Here is a 15,542-nt window from a genome sequence, read left to right as displayed (position 1 = left end):
TATTAGTAATTTGTAAAATTAATTCAAAATAAAATTTTACGTATAAAATCATTTAAATTAAAATTTATATATCACAATGTATATTTTATTAAAATTTATATAGAATTTGGATGTTTATCATTTTTCATTCTTTTAAATTTAAAATATAATTTATACCTATTTTTTATAAAAGAATTAGTGAATATAAATCATATCAACTTTAAAATAAATCATTATAATATTAATAATAAATTTTTAATAGAAAATACTAAATGGTAATAAATTCATGGACTATTTTTTTATTTTATTTTTTAAAAAAAGAGATTGATTCTCACCTTCTTAAGTGGGGACTAAATATGAAACATTACAAAAGTGAAGGGACTAACTACAGATTTGTCCAAATAAGTATTATTTATGAACACTGTAGCATAATGGCATCGAGAGTGAAATTAAAAAAGAAGAGAGAGACAAAAAGAAAGAAAGAGAAAATAATACCAATGATGAAGAAAGAAGATGGTTTTGCCAATTACCATTCGTCTACTTCTTTAATGCTCAAAATCTTTCCAGTTTTCAAGGAGGCTTAAGCTTTAGTAGTCTCATCTTGGTGACTATCTTCTTCTTCTTTTGTTTTCCGCTGTAAAAAAGATGAAGACTTTCGTTAAATGCCAGCATGCTCTCATGTTTGTAATGGCGGCTTCTCTTTACCGGGCGCTTAATGGCCTTTCTTCTATGAATCTGTACTCTCTCTCTCGTCCTCCTTTTTTTTTTTTCCTTTTCTTTGTTTCTTTATTTTCCTTCAAAAAGAAGATGCTTCTTTTTTATGGGATCATTGTTTTAAGAATATGGCCTTAAGATGATGGTTTTAAGATTATTGCTTCTAGTAGATCTGAAGTTAATATTTTCATCTCAGGCAATTCAAGTCATTTTTTGGCTTTCATGGCGTATTGCTTGTTTCTATATATGTCCTGGTTGTTGATCTTCATTATTATCTTAAATTTGTATAAAGTATTCTAATTATTTCACTTCATTGATGCTAAAGATAATTGCAAACCCTTTATAGCAGTCTACAGAAATTTATCATTTTCTATGTCATCGTGATCCTTCGTCATCTGACTAGTTCAAGTCCTTCTCTGTAGCTGTTTTTTTAAGAAACTTTTGGTCCCTAATTAGTACTGGCAGTGCCCATTGTTCTCTTGTTTTTGTTTCTATCATGATTAGTAAATGGTTTGCCACATTGTATAGTTAATATTCATAATTTTATATTAGGAAGAGCGAAGTTTTGAAATTTAGAAGTGCAATCATATTATCAATAGAAAATACAAATAAAATATATGAGAAATTAAAATTTTTGGGATGACTGCATCACGAGCTTACAGTTTACTCCAGGTTGTATAGGCATTAATTGAATTCTGGTCTGACCACTGAAGAAAAATGAACATTGAGAAAAGGAAGAAATGGAATTTAGTGGTGCCGGGGATTTTGAAAGCAAATCAGCATCTCGTTGTTTTTTTTGCAAAGGTGAAGCCACTAGTTTTGATCCAGGCTGTGCACCAGTGTATCTCAATGTGTATGACCTAACGCCCATCAATGGCTACTTTTACTGGGCTGGCCTCGGTATCTTTCATTCTGGTGTGGAAGGTAGCCTTCATTCCATTTGTTTTATGCTTTTGTTCTATTTCTTCACTTGTATTATGTTATCTACTTTTGGTCCACTTGTTTTATGCAAAACATGTATTATTGTTTGGTTTTGTGGTTCTAAGTTTAGCTTCATACAGTTCATGGTGTAGAGTATGCATTCGGAGCTCATGAGTACCCAACGAGTGGTGTTTTCGAGGTCGAACCTCGACAATGCCCGGGGTTCAAGTTCAGGAAATCGATAGTCATTGGGACGACATCATTGGACCCTATCAAAGTAAGGGAATTCATGGAGCGAAATTCAGCAAGGTATCATGGAGATACGTATAACTTGATTGTCAAGAACTGCAACCATTCTGCAAGGATATCTGCTACAAGCTGACGGGGAAACACATTCCAAAATGGGTAAATCGACTGGCAGGAATAGGTCCATTTGTTTTATGCTTTTGTTCTATTTCTCACTTGTATTATGTTATCTACTTTTGGTCCACTTGTTTTATGCAAAACAGTATTATTGTTTGGTTTTGGGTTCTAAGTTTAGCTTCATACAGTTCATGGTGTAGAGTATGCATTCGGAGCTCATGAGTACCCAACGAGTGGTGTTTTCGAGGTCGAACCTCGACAATGCCCGGGGTTCAAGTTCAGGAAATCGATAGTCATTGGGACGACATCATTGGACCCTATCAAAGTAAGGGATTCATGGAGCGAAATTCAGCAAGGTATCATGGAGATACGTATACTTGATTGTCAAGAACTGCAACATTTCTGCAAGGATATCTGCTACAAGCTGACGGGGAACACATTCCAAAATGGGTAAAATCGACTGGCAGGAATAGGATATCCCCAATATCGTTGTTATTACATCCACTTGCACAAGCAATTCCTATGTCACGTTCTTCATCTTTTTATTTGTATTAGGTCAATATGCAATTGCATTCTTCCCGAAACCCTCAAGACTTCGGTCCTGCGGCATGATCCGAACTATCAACCGTACGATAGTGAGAAGAGGAGGCTGAGATGCGCCTTGAGTTGCCTGTCTTCGGTGTCGATACGGCAAAAAATCTTTCATTACTTCTACAATCACCCTTAAGAGGCTGCTTACCTCCCTGGGATTCAAAGAAATCAAACAATGTTTCTATGAAATGTGGTTTCTTTGCGATCCAAGTTTCAACATTCATTGGCCTATGCTTAATGACTATGATCGGAGATTTCATCCGGTGTTGTCCTCTTAGTTCATGGGGTGTATGTGACACCAATTTGGTGTTAAAATCTGTTTTAGGATTTCGGATCATGATAAATGGTCTTAACGATTAAAGAAATGTAGCAATTGCTGGATTGTATAATATGGCAGGCAATTCATGCTGGGCAAGTACAATGTTAATGGTACAAAAATGTTGATACATCGATAACGTATGATACAATGGCTATCGGTACAAATGACCCTGAAAAGTTATACATCTAAGACCAGAATCCATGTTCGAAACCTGTGAAGAACAACAATCGCTGCAATGAAAACCCCCCTGCCCTTCTCAAAGTTCAAAGGCCTGATTTAAGAACATGCCAGTTAGCTCCATCTAAATATTTCAAAATGATTTTCCCTTCATTTTATATAGAATTTTTTATTATATATCAAATTAGCATTCGCAAAACCAACCTGCAGGAACATGAACAAAGGAACGATTTACAGATGCATAATTCTATACGCAGGTTTTTAAAGGGCACTTGATAATAGTCAACTCAATGTGTAATTTCATGACAAAAAGTTGAAAAGAGTCTTATAGAAGATGATCGGCATCAGTTAGTACATATTTCAATCTGTATTACTGTCTACACGTTCCAAGAATAAATTTACAAAATTTTAATGAGTCAAAAAAGCTAGGAGAAACCACCCTAAGTTGTAAGTGCATTTATAAAAATGCCGGTGCAAACTAAGAAACGTAACTGAGACTCGACATTGATTGAGAGCATGGCCAAGAAATATCAATCGTCTTTCTGATGCAAAACACTAGGCGGTCGATTATTACCATTGAGAGCAGCATGATATATTCGCTTCTCAGCTAGTCCTATATCGACAGTATCAAATTACCCTGCAGCCACAAATTATCAATAAGTAAGGCCCAGATTGACAGGAATGGAAAAGGAGGATTCAAGCAATATTACTATCAAGTCATGAAGGTTTTTCTAATGCCTGTTGGTGACTACATGGCACCCAAAAAAAATATATACAATAGCACTTTAAGCCAGTTCCTCAGAACTCTAGAAGAATAAAAAAATGGTATCTGCTAACAGTCAACGGAGTTAAAATTTAGTACATGCATACCTCGGCGGCCATCAATCTTCTGACATATTAGCATATTGTTTTGGGTCATCTTTTTCTTGCTGAGAGGGGTAGTACATTGGCAAGTGTATCACTTCCATGTGATTTACAAATTGACAGAGAAGTAGAACAACATGCCGTACCTACAGGGATCAATACAGAGTGTTAGCATCAGCCAGAATAAAAATGGGGTACAACCAAAATACTCATCATAAAAAGGTATTTACAAAAAATTCAATGTTTTCTTGCAGGAAGAAATAAATCATAATATGTATTTTCCAAATAACTGTCCATCTTAATTGATATTTTTCCAAATATTTTCCCATTAGATATAAGAAGCAATTATTGTCTTCATTCCTTAGCACTTCTTCAGTAAGCTTCTGAATACAAGTAAAACTCTGAATACAAGTAAAACTAACATAGAAATCAAATACTAAACACATGATTCATATTAAAGATGCCTAACATTGAGTGGGACCACCACCTCATAACAACAGAAAGAAACCAAAGTCTCCCATTTATGCATTATAACATTTTCAATATCCAATGACCAGATGTATCCACAACTACTTAATTAAGGAACATACAAATTTTATTATCAAAATTTACAGTCACCTTGAATTTTCTTTAAAAGTACTCACCGCTGTTATTGTGTCCCAGGCTGGACTAAATCTTTGGTATGGGTACCTTAATATAACAGGCACCACAGGTACCCCGGCCAAAAATGCACCAGTCTTGAAGGGGAGAAGGTAATCCCCATTTGTAGTTGTTCCTTCTGTTGTCAACATGAATATGAATCAAAACAACTCTTACTCATCGGGAACTTATAGGAATAGGAAAACCTTAGGCAGCTACATACATTCATGCATACACACCAACATTATTTGGGTACAAACATGCACCATAAATTAACAATGTGATAAATATATACTGGATTTTACCCAAAAGATGGTGTATATTGTGGATCAAAACGAGATTAACCTGGAAAGAGCATCATCATTGGTGCAGATTATTTTTATGAGCTTCACGAACTCTGTCTGTCACAAACCTGAAAGAATGATAATCCATGCATTTACTTTTGATCAATAGTAAGTGGGGAAGAACATGTTTGAGATCGATAGTCATTCTACCTGCAACACCTTTGAAGTCTGATGATTTTAACTCCCGTTTAACATAAACACAACCGAGGCATTTGCTGTAACAAACAAGCCAAAATATCAATCATCACCCCCCAAAACAACATATAATATAAAGAACATATAACCATAAAAACTTAAATGTGAAGCAACACTTTTTCAAAAACAAAGATTTAATATATTCAGATATATCCATAAAAGCACACATAGCTGCAGCATAAGCTATGAAGCTAGTTGGTTTAAGAACTTAAATGTGAAGTATAACAAAAACTTTCACCATAACTATATCAAGCTTGAAAGGCAAATAATAAATAAACTTATCAGTTTGATAATTAGAGAAATTTAGGGGGGTTGAAGTAAACTCACCTGATGAGACCAACGAAAGGAATTCTAGCCACAGATCTCTTCAGCAACAAAATCCAACGGTCCCAATTGACAAAAAAAAAAACAACAAACATGTCAGTTAAAGCAGAGCAAAATTTCACCTTTTATGGCATAATGAATAGTAAAAGAATCGAAGCTAAGTTAACAGACCTTGGCAACGAAGCTTGGAAAGGAAGAGGACATGTGATATAATATATCTAAATATGACACATGATTAGATACGATTGCCCCAGGTGTTTCATGCTCTTCTGATTGATGGGTACCCTGTAGAAAAATCAAACGCATAAAGTTCGTAAGAGGGAAAAAAAGGAGTTGATCAAGCAATTGCTTTTGATGAAAATTTCGTTATTCAAGTCTGGGAGTTCAGGTAATTAAAGTCAAAGCTAAACTTGAGAAAGAAAAAGTTGGCATACCTCATTTTTTGAGTTCTCCTGGGAACTTGCTGAATCTTTACGAGTTTCATTAATCCAATAGAACCCCACCACAAAGAGCAAGAACCTAGAGAGGAAGCGACCCGACCGGACAATCACGGCCCGCCTCCACCCGCCCAAGTGAGCGTAATCCTCCTTCTTCTCCTCCCGATTCGGAGCAGAGAATAGCGTACAGACTCTACAAATCAAATAATATACAACCAAAATAGTCATCCCAACAATGATGCGAAGAGGAAGCAGCGTGACGAGGGCGATCCCAAGAAAAAATTTCTCCTTCAACGGTAGCTCCCCACATCCCATGGTACCGTAGACGTCGTTACGAACATAAGCAGCGAATTTCTTCTCGAGCTCCTGGATGTTGTAGTCGGCGGCGGATGAGGAGTCGGGTTTGAGGAGGGGACTGTCGTCTTTGACGGAGGCATCGTCGTGGGTGGAACCGGGTGGTTGGATCATGTTGGACTTCGAATTGAGATCCTTAAGTTCGGATTCCATGCCGCTTTAAGAGAAGTACAAAACTTGGAGAAATCTTTGAATAAGGAAATCTGGGAAGTGATTATTTGAAGAGAGAATCAAAGGGTTGGATACAGAATTTGGATTTGATTAGGGAGGTCAAGTAGATGAATGAAGAGCGAAGCTTTAGAAGCGTCATGGTTTTGTATACTCAATTTCTACTACTTCCCAGCCCTGCCCTATGACTGCGATAAATGGCTTATTTTTTTAAAACGCTTTACGCAAATAAATACCTCTAAACGTTTGACACTATATGCATTTATATTTAAATTATTTTTTAGCAGTTTTATCTATAATGTTTGATTATGAGATATAAGTTACTTCGTTGTATGGAATACGTCAGTCAATTTACGGTCAACGGGTTTATCTGACGTGACATACACATGTGATCATCGAGAATGACGTAACATTTTCATATCATTATTTTTACTAACGTGTCATGTTCATATTATAGATGATCATGATGTGGCATATCCACGTAGATTAAATATTGACATTGTATGTATACGTGTGATGCCACATCATCAATTTTTAAAAAATTAATTAATAATAAATAATTATTTTTTATTAAATTAATATCAACCAATTAGATGTTATCACGTGACATGTGAATTTTTTATTAAATTAAGAAAAAATGAATTAAACCTCCACAAATTTTATAATCCATAGAATTTAAACTTAGGTCTAAAGGATGAAAGTCTTGATACTTAACCATCAAACCAAATCACTTAGTTATTATTGAATTAATATCATTAGATGTTGTCACATAACACATGAATTTTTTATTAAATTAAGATAAAAGTTATTAAATCTCCATAAATTTTGCAATCTAAGAGATTTGAACATGGGTATAAAGGATGAAAATCTTAATACTTAACCATCAGACTAAGTCATTTAGTTGTTATTGAATGGCTAATAACAACATTTAAAGTATATTATTGTCATCAAAACCACCATTAACACAATCACCTTTTTTTTAAAAAAATTATAGTTAGATTTAAATTGTTATAATTATTTGAGTAAATTTAAATTATCCATAGGTATTTTTAAACTTAAATTTATAAATCGATCTGGGGTCTTAATTAATTTTAAATTTATAAACTTAAAAAAATCATAGGTAAATCGATCTGGGAATAAACCATAGGTCTTTTTTAAAGTTTATAAATTTAAAATTAATTATAATTTTAAATTTCAATTTTTTAATTTTACTTTGATTCATCAACAACAGATCTCCAATCTCCATTTCTGTCTTTAGCAGTGATAGTGCTTATGGAAGATGTGAAAATAACCCTTTTCACAATGTTGATTTCAAGCAAAATTTGAGGAGGTTTTCAGTGCCTTTGATTGCAAGGTAAATGATATTTGATCTAACATAGGATTCTTGGAAAAATAAAATGCTCTGTTATATTAATGAACTGTCGAAACGTGAATGAAAATGCTTTGAAGATAAAAAAATGTAGAATTTAGCAATATTCTCCTTCGAATTGGCGTCGAATTCCATTGAAGCTGCCACATGAAATACACCATTGAAGATAAAATTTTAATTAATTTTAAATTTATAAACTTTAAAAAACACATATGGTTTATCCCCAGATCGATTTACCTATGATTTTTTTAAGTTTATAAATTTAAAATTAATTAAGATCCAGATCGATTTATAAATTTAAATTTTAAAGGACCTATGAATAATTTAAATTTATTTAAATAATTAGAACAATTTAAATCTAACTATATTTTTTAAAAAGAAAGTGTTTGTGTTAATGGTGGTTTTGATGGCAACAATATACTTTAAATTTTGTTATTAGTCATTCAATAACAATTAAATGACTTGGCTGGATGGTTAGATATCCCAAGTTCAAATCTCATAGATCGTAAAATTTGTGGAGGTTTAATCTATTTTTTCTTAATTTAATAAAAAATTCATGTGTCACGTGGCAACATTTGATTGGTTGATATTAATTTAATAAAAAATAATTATTAATTATTAATTAATTTTAAAAAAAATTGATGATGTGGCATCACACGTGTACATGCCACATTAGCATTTAGTCTACGTGGATCTACCGCATCATCATCATATATGATATGAACATGCCATGTCATCATCATCATCTATGATATGAACATGCCACGTCAGCAAAAATAATGACATGGAAATATCACGTCATCATCGATGATCACATGTGCATGCCACGTCAGATGGACCCATTGACCGTCAGTTGACTGACGGATTCCATTCAACGGAAAATTTATGCCTCATAATCAAACGTTGTAGATAGAACTACTCTAAAAAAAATAATTTAGACACAAATACATATAATATCAAATGTTAAGGGTATTTATTTGCATTGTGCCTTTTTAAAAATATAAAATATCGAGAGACTTGGAGTTCAAGAAGCTTCAGGTGTCTGAGACTTTACGGGACTGTAATTTACCAATTTGGTTCTTTTTATTTTTTGCGGGACTATTATAAACTTTTACTCTTCACTTATAAAAATTAAATAATATTATTAACGTATCATTTATAAAAAAAACATGATAATTTAATATTATCTTATGATGTAATACATTAATATTAATATTTTAATAATAAAGGATTGAAATGAAACAAAAAATATAAATTTATATATAATTTTAAAAGATTACGACGAAATTACGTGAATATTAGTGTGATCAAATACATAATTTATCATTTTTTAAATAAATAAATTCCATTATCTCTCGCATTTTAAATTAATTTATAAATAGTAAACGTTAAATCAATTCCTTTAGTTGATTAAATCATTTTTTAATTTCAAGTATGGAAAGTAAACGAAATATACAAGTCAATTTGAGTTGTAATTAAAATTTTGTATATAACAGAGAAAAAAATATATTAAAAGTCGACTATTTTTAATTACGAGAATTTATAACTAATAAATCTACTATACTATATAACTAGATTAACTAGTACAATCAATTTTTTTGGCATGGGTGAACCGCAATTACGACCCGACTCGAAAGAGAATTAGTGTGTTTTGGAAAATATAGGGGTAATTACTCTCATGTCATCCCTTCTTTAAATTTTATTCAATTCAATCCCTTAATTCGTAAATAAATTGTGATTTTAGCTCTGAATTTTTTTTAAATTATTCAATTAGATCCTTAAATTTTCAATTAGTGACTTGAAATTTAAATGCTTCTTAGTTCTCCATAGATTTCGAGATTATACCATGTAGATCCAACTATTAATTTTTAAATTTTGAATTGATGTCTTAACAATTATATCTAACTCTACACTTCATTATCATTTATATTCAACCTCTTTAAGATTTATTAAGATTTCGCCCCTAAATACAAAATCTAATCCACAACTAACGATAATAGACTAAACCATTTCTGTTTAGTTGGGAAAGATGTCAGCTATGAAGTCAAAGGGGTTGTGTACAGTGTATTTGCTCTCGGAGGTAAGATTGTAAACTAGCCGAGTCGAGTTTGAGTAATGCAGAGCTCGGCTCAATTCGAAAACTCACGAGCTTAAAATTTTCAAACTCGATCCGAACTCGAAACTATAAATTGAAGCTCGAAATAAAAAAAATTTAAACTTAACCGGTTAAAGTTCAAATTGAAACTCGAACCTGGATATTAAGTACATAAAAACATTATACTATATTTTTTATTAAAAAATATAAACACATAAATGTTAATATTATTAATAATTTAATTTTTAAAATATAAAATTTTAATATATTATTTTGTTAGAACTGGTCGAGAGATTTTTGAGCTGAGTATCAAGTAACTCATTAAGAACTCTAGTCGAGCTCAAGTCCATTCGAATTGAATATTTATTAAAATTTGATTGAATCAATCTCCAATAACTCGTGATCTAATTCGTCTCATTTACAATCCTACTTGGATAGCAAACCAAGGCGAATTTAGATGTTTTTTTTAAAAAAAATATTTTTTTAAATTATACTGCTCTTTTGTTTAAGGTATCCAACTTTTTTGTTTGCTTGAGGACCACCACTTATTTTATCTTGTCTTGGTCATACTTATGCTCTTATTTTAATTGATGATTTATTAAGATTCAGTTGGATTTATTTGCTTTACCTTGACACATAATAACAATTATATGATTTAAATACTAACAAAAACTTTAAAACATTAAGTTTTAATTATTTTAATTTTCTTAAAAATATTAACAATATAGAAATCAGTTCTTTTTATTAATTTAACTATTAAATATCAACTCACGTATGAGCATAATATACTTCAAATTATATTTTTCAAATTTAAACTGGTATTTAATACCCAAATTAATAGTTAAATTAATAGAAAACTTGATTGATGTTGTGTAAAATGAATACAGATGGTACGTGAAAAATTGACCTCGAACTTAATAGCTTGTGGTAGAGTTATATGGGATAGTTGTGGTGGATGGATTGGGGGGTTTCCGAAAGCTATCGGGAGGTGTTCGTGCTTGATGCGGAGCTTTAGAGAGTTCTCGAAGGACTGAATTTAACTTGAAATGGATAGCTTGGACCTTGCTCGAACATTGCTCGAACAAGGCATGGATATGGAGGTAGTCTCCCCACTTGTTTCACACATCGTTGAACTTCTCCAACGAGATTGGAGGTTGCAGTTTCAGCATACTCTTCGAGATGGTAACAAGGTGGCAGATGGGATGGCAAAATTAGCTTGGTGTCTTCCGTTTCATCCTCGGATGCCGGTTGAAGTTGAACAACTGGTTCATGAGGAAAGTTCAGCGCCTGTTGTTGATGCTTTAGGATAGGTTCTTTGCCACTCGATGCAAGCCTAGTGTGGACCGAGGAAAGTGATCAGTGCTTCGGCCCTCTGCATTTTTATAGTGGTCCAATTAAATTCATTGTGCCAGTCTCCAATATGCCTCGGCAATCTGGACAGAAGTTCTTTGCCATACTGTTTTGTACAAGTAAAAGATAACTGATGTCCAATTTCTGCTTCTTGGTTACACAATATACAGCTTTCATCTTCAACTACTGAAAGGCTCCATTTGCTCATTTTATCTTTGGTTGGCACAGATTGCTAACAATAACCATCCGAGCTAGGATAATGTGCTTGGGGATATGAAACTGGAACCAAACCAATCTATGCCAGGTAAACTTTGAATGCAGGATTCCCACGAGACAGCAGTCCGAGGATAATTTACATATTCACTGTTTCAAAATATCTCAAGTCCTGAAAGTGAAGTGGTTCGTTTCCCCAAGAAACCCACCCACCTAACATTTCTCTGGCAAAGAGTTCAATACATCTAGCAGATTTAACTCCTGGAACATGCTCCAACAGTAATTCTACAAGCATAAAAGAACAGAAGAAAAGAATTTTAAATGAGCAACAATCAGGCACTGATTAGCCATGCAAGAGTTGGTTATCATATAACAGGGGTACCTATTGCATAACCATAAAAAGATGAATTACAGAAGTAATGTCTTTTTCAAATGATTTATACAAAAGAAGGAAAAATATTAAAAAAATAGTTCATGTTTTGGTCAAAGCGATCTTCCATGGCATGGTGAAGAAGTAATAAATGCTTGAAGCCATATACAATAAAAACTATTTAAGTACTCTATCAATAAAATAATACCTCCAATCGGGGGCTTCCTGGAGTAACCACCAGGAATACTTATGATAATACGTTTATCTTTTATGGGCATAAATTCTGAAAGGCAACCTGAATCCATTTCCTGTAAAAGTTCCTCAGGGTAAGGAACAAAAGGAATCCAGTCAGGATCCACAAGCAACAAAAAAACACAATTAAAAATAGGCACAATGGATAGCATATGCTCATTACATTTCCATTACAGTATCCCAGGAGAAGGCATTCATATGGTCGATGATGAAAGAGGCCAAGATCACTGATCAATGAACCATCTCCTTTCACCTGAAAACGTCAAGCAAAAGCCAAATGAAATGATAACTAGCAATAAGCACTGTTTTAACTTAATCCAAATACATACAGAAAGATTTTTTTTTAAAAAAAGTGAGAGTGTCACCTTCAACCAGTAAAGTGTGGAAATATATCTAACTCCCCATGCAGGGAATAGCTCTTTCTCGACAAAGTTACGCAATTTCTCTCTATTTGTCACCCACAAGGCCACAAGTGCACCACCTGTGTGTGTAAGTTGCTTTATAGGGAGAGACAAGAAATACCGGTTTGGTAAAGTTGGGTACCTGAAGTAATTAGGAAATAAAAACATATGAAAATAAATTGGGGGAAAAACCCCCCCCACAAGATTATGATAATGAAGCTCCCAAGTATCAAAAGTTATAGTGTCTTTGATACACTGAAATATGTGATTGCATACACTGATTTCTGACGGGCACTTCCATTTTCCCATGGAGGATCAATAACTATAAGGTTGAAACCACTCTCAGATGCAGCTGTATCAGCAAAAAAAAAGGAACAAAATGTTCATCATAATTCTATTTTCACAGTGGTTTTAAAACAGCTGATGAAGAATTTAGCAAACATAACCCAATAATGATGCGTGTCAACAAATAAGAAAATGCAGAACCAGATAACATATTGGAATCTCAGGTGGCATGATTTCCACGCCTGACTAAAAGGTTGAGGGTCACCTCTTAACAATTTTTTTTTGCAATATGAAACATAAAATGCAGCCTAAACTGAATGGAACTTAAGGTGCAATAATTACCAGGAACGATATTGCGAATCTGCCCCAAATCCGACTTCAACATGGTCAAGGAAAATACATGTAAGACATTATAAAAATAATCTGAAACATTTCAAATGTGAAATTTAATTTCCACCAAATCATAACATAATAATACTTAAGAATTTCCATGAATTCTATTTTTGAATATTTTCCTTATTCTTAGACATTTTAAAATGGAAAATCAACACACCATGTAGAAGCAACTCAGTCTAGGTAAAATATAATGCCTTTTAAGAAATTCAGCCTCCACATCTTCAGGCTTGTCGTTGACCACTAAGTTATGAAAAATCGGAAGCACTCTCCGCTCATTTATTCGATTTTCTGAAGCAGATATGAGAAACAATAACGAATAACTAATAAAAACACAAAATGTTATTCATTAAACAAAAGAAAAGCAACCTTAACCAAACCTCCATTATCAGTCTCGTTTTCCAGTAGGCTGGACTTAAAATCAAGAGTTATATCATACAAAGGAGCTTGCCAAACTTTCCCAAGCTCAATGAATGAATGTTCTTCACCACCGCTTAGCTCCGCTGAAGAACAAAAAACACTCCTTATTTTGCTCATAATGGCTGGAAAATCAGCTGCTCCAAGTAAAGATTCATGCGCCTTCAGTAATAAAGGCACCGCCTCCTTAACCAAACAGAAAAGAAATGGGAATTAAAAACATTTTTTTTATAAAAATAAGACAGTTTCAATGATTTTGATTAATTTACCTGATGACGCTTTTCCGCTGCTTGTTCTTTTTCATTGAGGGAGCGATCTTTTTTCTTTGATTTTCGTTTTCGTTTCTTAGGATTGGATGAGGGATTGGATTCTTGAGCTGGGTGTTCGTATTCAAAGAAACGGGAGTAATAGGTGGAAGGAGATACCCTAAAACGAGTGTAGGATCGATTAAGCACGCGAACTGGGTCGATGAAGACGGCATTTGAATTGTGTAATTCGTAAATGCCGGAATCAAGGAATCTAGATAGCTCGTCGCTTGGTTTCGGTTCGCCCTCCATTTTCACAGTTCAACTCAGCTACGCCTATGCGCCATCGTTTAGCCGCTCGTGGAGTCTTTTGAGGCTGTTCATTTTGGGCAGATTGGGTTGGACTTGAATAATTGGCTGCTCCGGCCTAGCCGCTACCTATTACCATATATATATTAGGGTGAATATTCAATTGATCTGAATTAAAATATTTTGAGTTATTCGAGTTAATGAATCTTATTTTATAATTAAAATTTTATTTCAAAAAATTTCGAGTTAAGTTGAGTTAATAGAGTTTATGTTTAATTTTAATTATAAATATTTATAGGGTGTAGACACACTTTTTATGTCCAAAATAAACATGTATTTATATATCATATATTATATATATATATTGTAGAAATATTATTATTAAACTAACATGTGTTATATTTATGACAGGCCCAAACATATAGCATGTTTGCAAATAAGACAGCCCCAAAGCCCAGCAGAAATCAGTGGTCTAATAAGATTAGGGTTCGCAAAAACCCTATCATGCCCTCTGTTCCCAGTCAGCGTCGCATCCAAGAGTCCCACGACCGAGTCCCTCAGTCAACAGCCCTCACCCATGCCCGAGTTTCACGGTAGCACGCCACCCACGCCGAACCGTTCGCTGCAAGGATCATCAACAACAAATAAAGCAGTAGTTTAGTGCGATTAGGACTCAAAATTATAGTCTAAAAATAGGGTTTTTTCGTACCCTATAAATAGGCTTGTAATCAAACTCATTGTACGGAGGATATTTCATACTGAATACAAGCAAATTTACTAGCAAATCACATATTCAAGGCATTTCGAAGGTTTCTTGCAATATTTCGAAATTAAAGGTAAAAAATTCATACCTTTGTATGTTGTTTTTTTTTGGTTTTGTTCCTTTGTTGTGTTTTGGTTTGAAAAGAAACCCCAAAAAATATTTTTATCAATGAATATGGGGAGCTAGTCGAGAGCTTTAGCGTTAGATCTAGCTCCGAGGCTCGTTTTTTGGAAAAACCAGTTGGATTTTTGAAACCATGGGGCCGAAAGCTTTTGAAAAAACCTACATTTTTGTGTTTGGCCGCCGATGAACGACGAGGCGGAGGAATCGCCGGAATCTGGAAACCCGCAGCGACGTTCATCTCTTGGATGAACAAATGAGAGAATGTTGAGGGGGCTCTCTCGTGTGAAGAAGAGAGAAATGAAGATTTAAAAAAATGACATTTATATGAGACCCATGGACCCAATTTGGCCCACGTGTTGACCTGTTTCTCACCCTGGACCCGCGTGTTTCTGAAGCAATTAGGGTAAACCACGTTTTGGCCCCCTTTTGTTTTAAAAGGTTCTATTTTAACCCAAAATTTGATATAATTCGGCCTCAAGTCTTGATTTTACTTTAATTTGGACACCCAATTTATTTTTCTTACAATCTAATCCCTTCACAGTTGAGTTTCTTTTTTTAATTTCTGATT

At 33.7% G+C, this 15,542-nt stretch overlaps 1 protein-coding gene and 2 pseudogenes across 2 annotated transcripts; 1 reads left to right on the top strand and 2 right to left on the bottom strand.

The window, feature by feature from the left end:
- Positions 1 to 476: 476 nt before the first annotated feature.
- Positions 477 to 3,052, top strand: LOC120183452 (annotated as a pseudogene).
- A 467-nt stretch (positions 3,053 to 3,519) lies between these two features.
- On the bottom strand, positions 3,520 to 6,536 carry LOC120183441 (annotated as a pseudogene).
- Positions 6,537 to 10,746: 4,210 nt separating this feature from the next.
- LOC120183423 (methyltransferase-like protein 2) lies at positions 10,747 to 14,168 on the bottom strand. Of its 2 annotated transcripts, none has more exons than XM_039188131.1 (9): positions 13,804 to 14,168; positions 13,498 to 13,717; positions 13,278 to 13,408; positions 13,067 to 13,100; positions 12,716 to 12,791; positions 12,404 to 12,581; positions 12,202 to 12,291; positions 11,995 to 12,094; positions 10,747 to 11,701 (listed from the first exon to the last, which is right to left on the bottom strand). In XM_039188131.1, exons 1-9 carry the CDS (start codon positions 14,089 to 14,091, stop codon positions 11,556 to 11,558), a joined length of 1,263 nt encoding a protein of 420 aa, XP_039044062.1. In that variant the 5' UTR covers positions 14,092 to 14,168; the 3' UTR covers positions 10,747 to 11,555. The 2 variants fall into 2 exon arrangements, with proteins under 2 accessions (XP_039044062.1, XP_039044057.1); XM_039188126.1 differs by having other exon boundaries at positions 10,751 to 11,701; positions 13,498 to 13,720.
- Positions 14,169 to 15,542: the final 1,374 nt, after the last annotated feature.

The sequence above is a fragment of the Hibiscus syriacus genome, unplaced genomic scaffold, assembly GCF_006381635.1.
Source record: "Hibiscus syriacus cultivar Baekdansim isolate YM2019G1 unplaced genomic scaffold, ASM638163v2 tig00003725_pilon, whole genome shotgun sequence".
Classification (NCBI taxonomy): Eukaryota; Viridiplantae; Streptophyta; class Magnoliopsida; order Malvales; family Malvaceae; genus Hibiscus; species Hibiscus syriacus.
This window is presented reverse-complemented; position numbering and strand designations above follow the sequence as displayed.

What these genes read in the sequence shown, in the direction of transcription:
- LOC120183423 (XM_039188126.1), bottom strand. Translation starts at nt 14,091, where the DNA reads ATGGAGGGCGAACCGAAACCAAGCGACGAGCTATCTAGATTCCTTGAT. An exon ending in AAACGAGACTGATAATGGAG is followed by an intron (nt 13,409 to 13,497) that starts GTTTGGTTAAGG and finishes TATCTGCTTCAG; the next exon opens with AAAATCGAATAAATGAGCGG. An exon ending in GACTGAGTTGCTTCTACATG is followed by an intron (nt 13,101 to 13,277) that starts GTGTGTTGATTT and finishes ACCATGTTGAAG; the next exon opens with TCGGATTTGGGGCAGATTCG.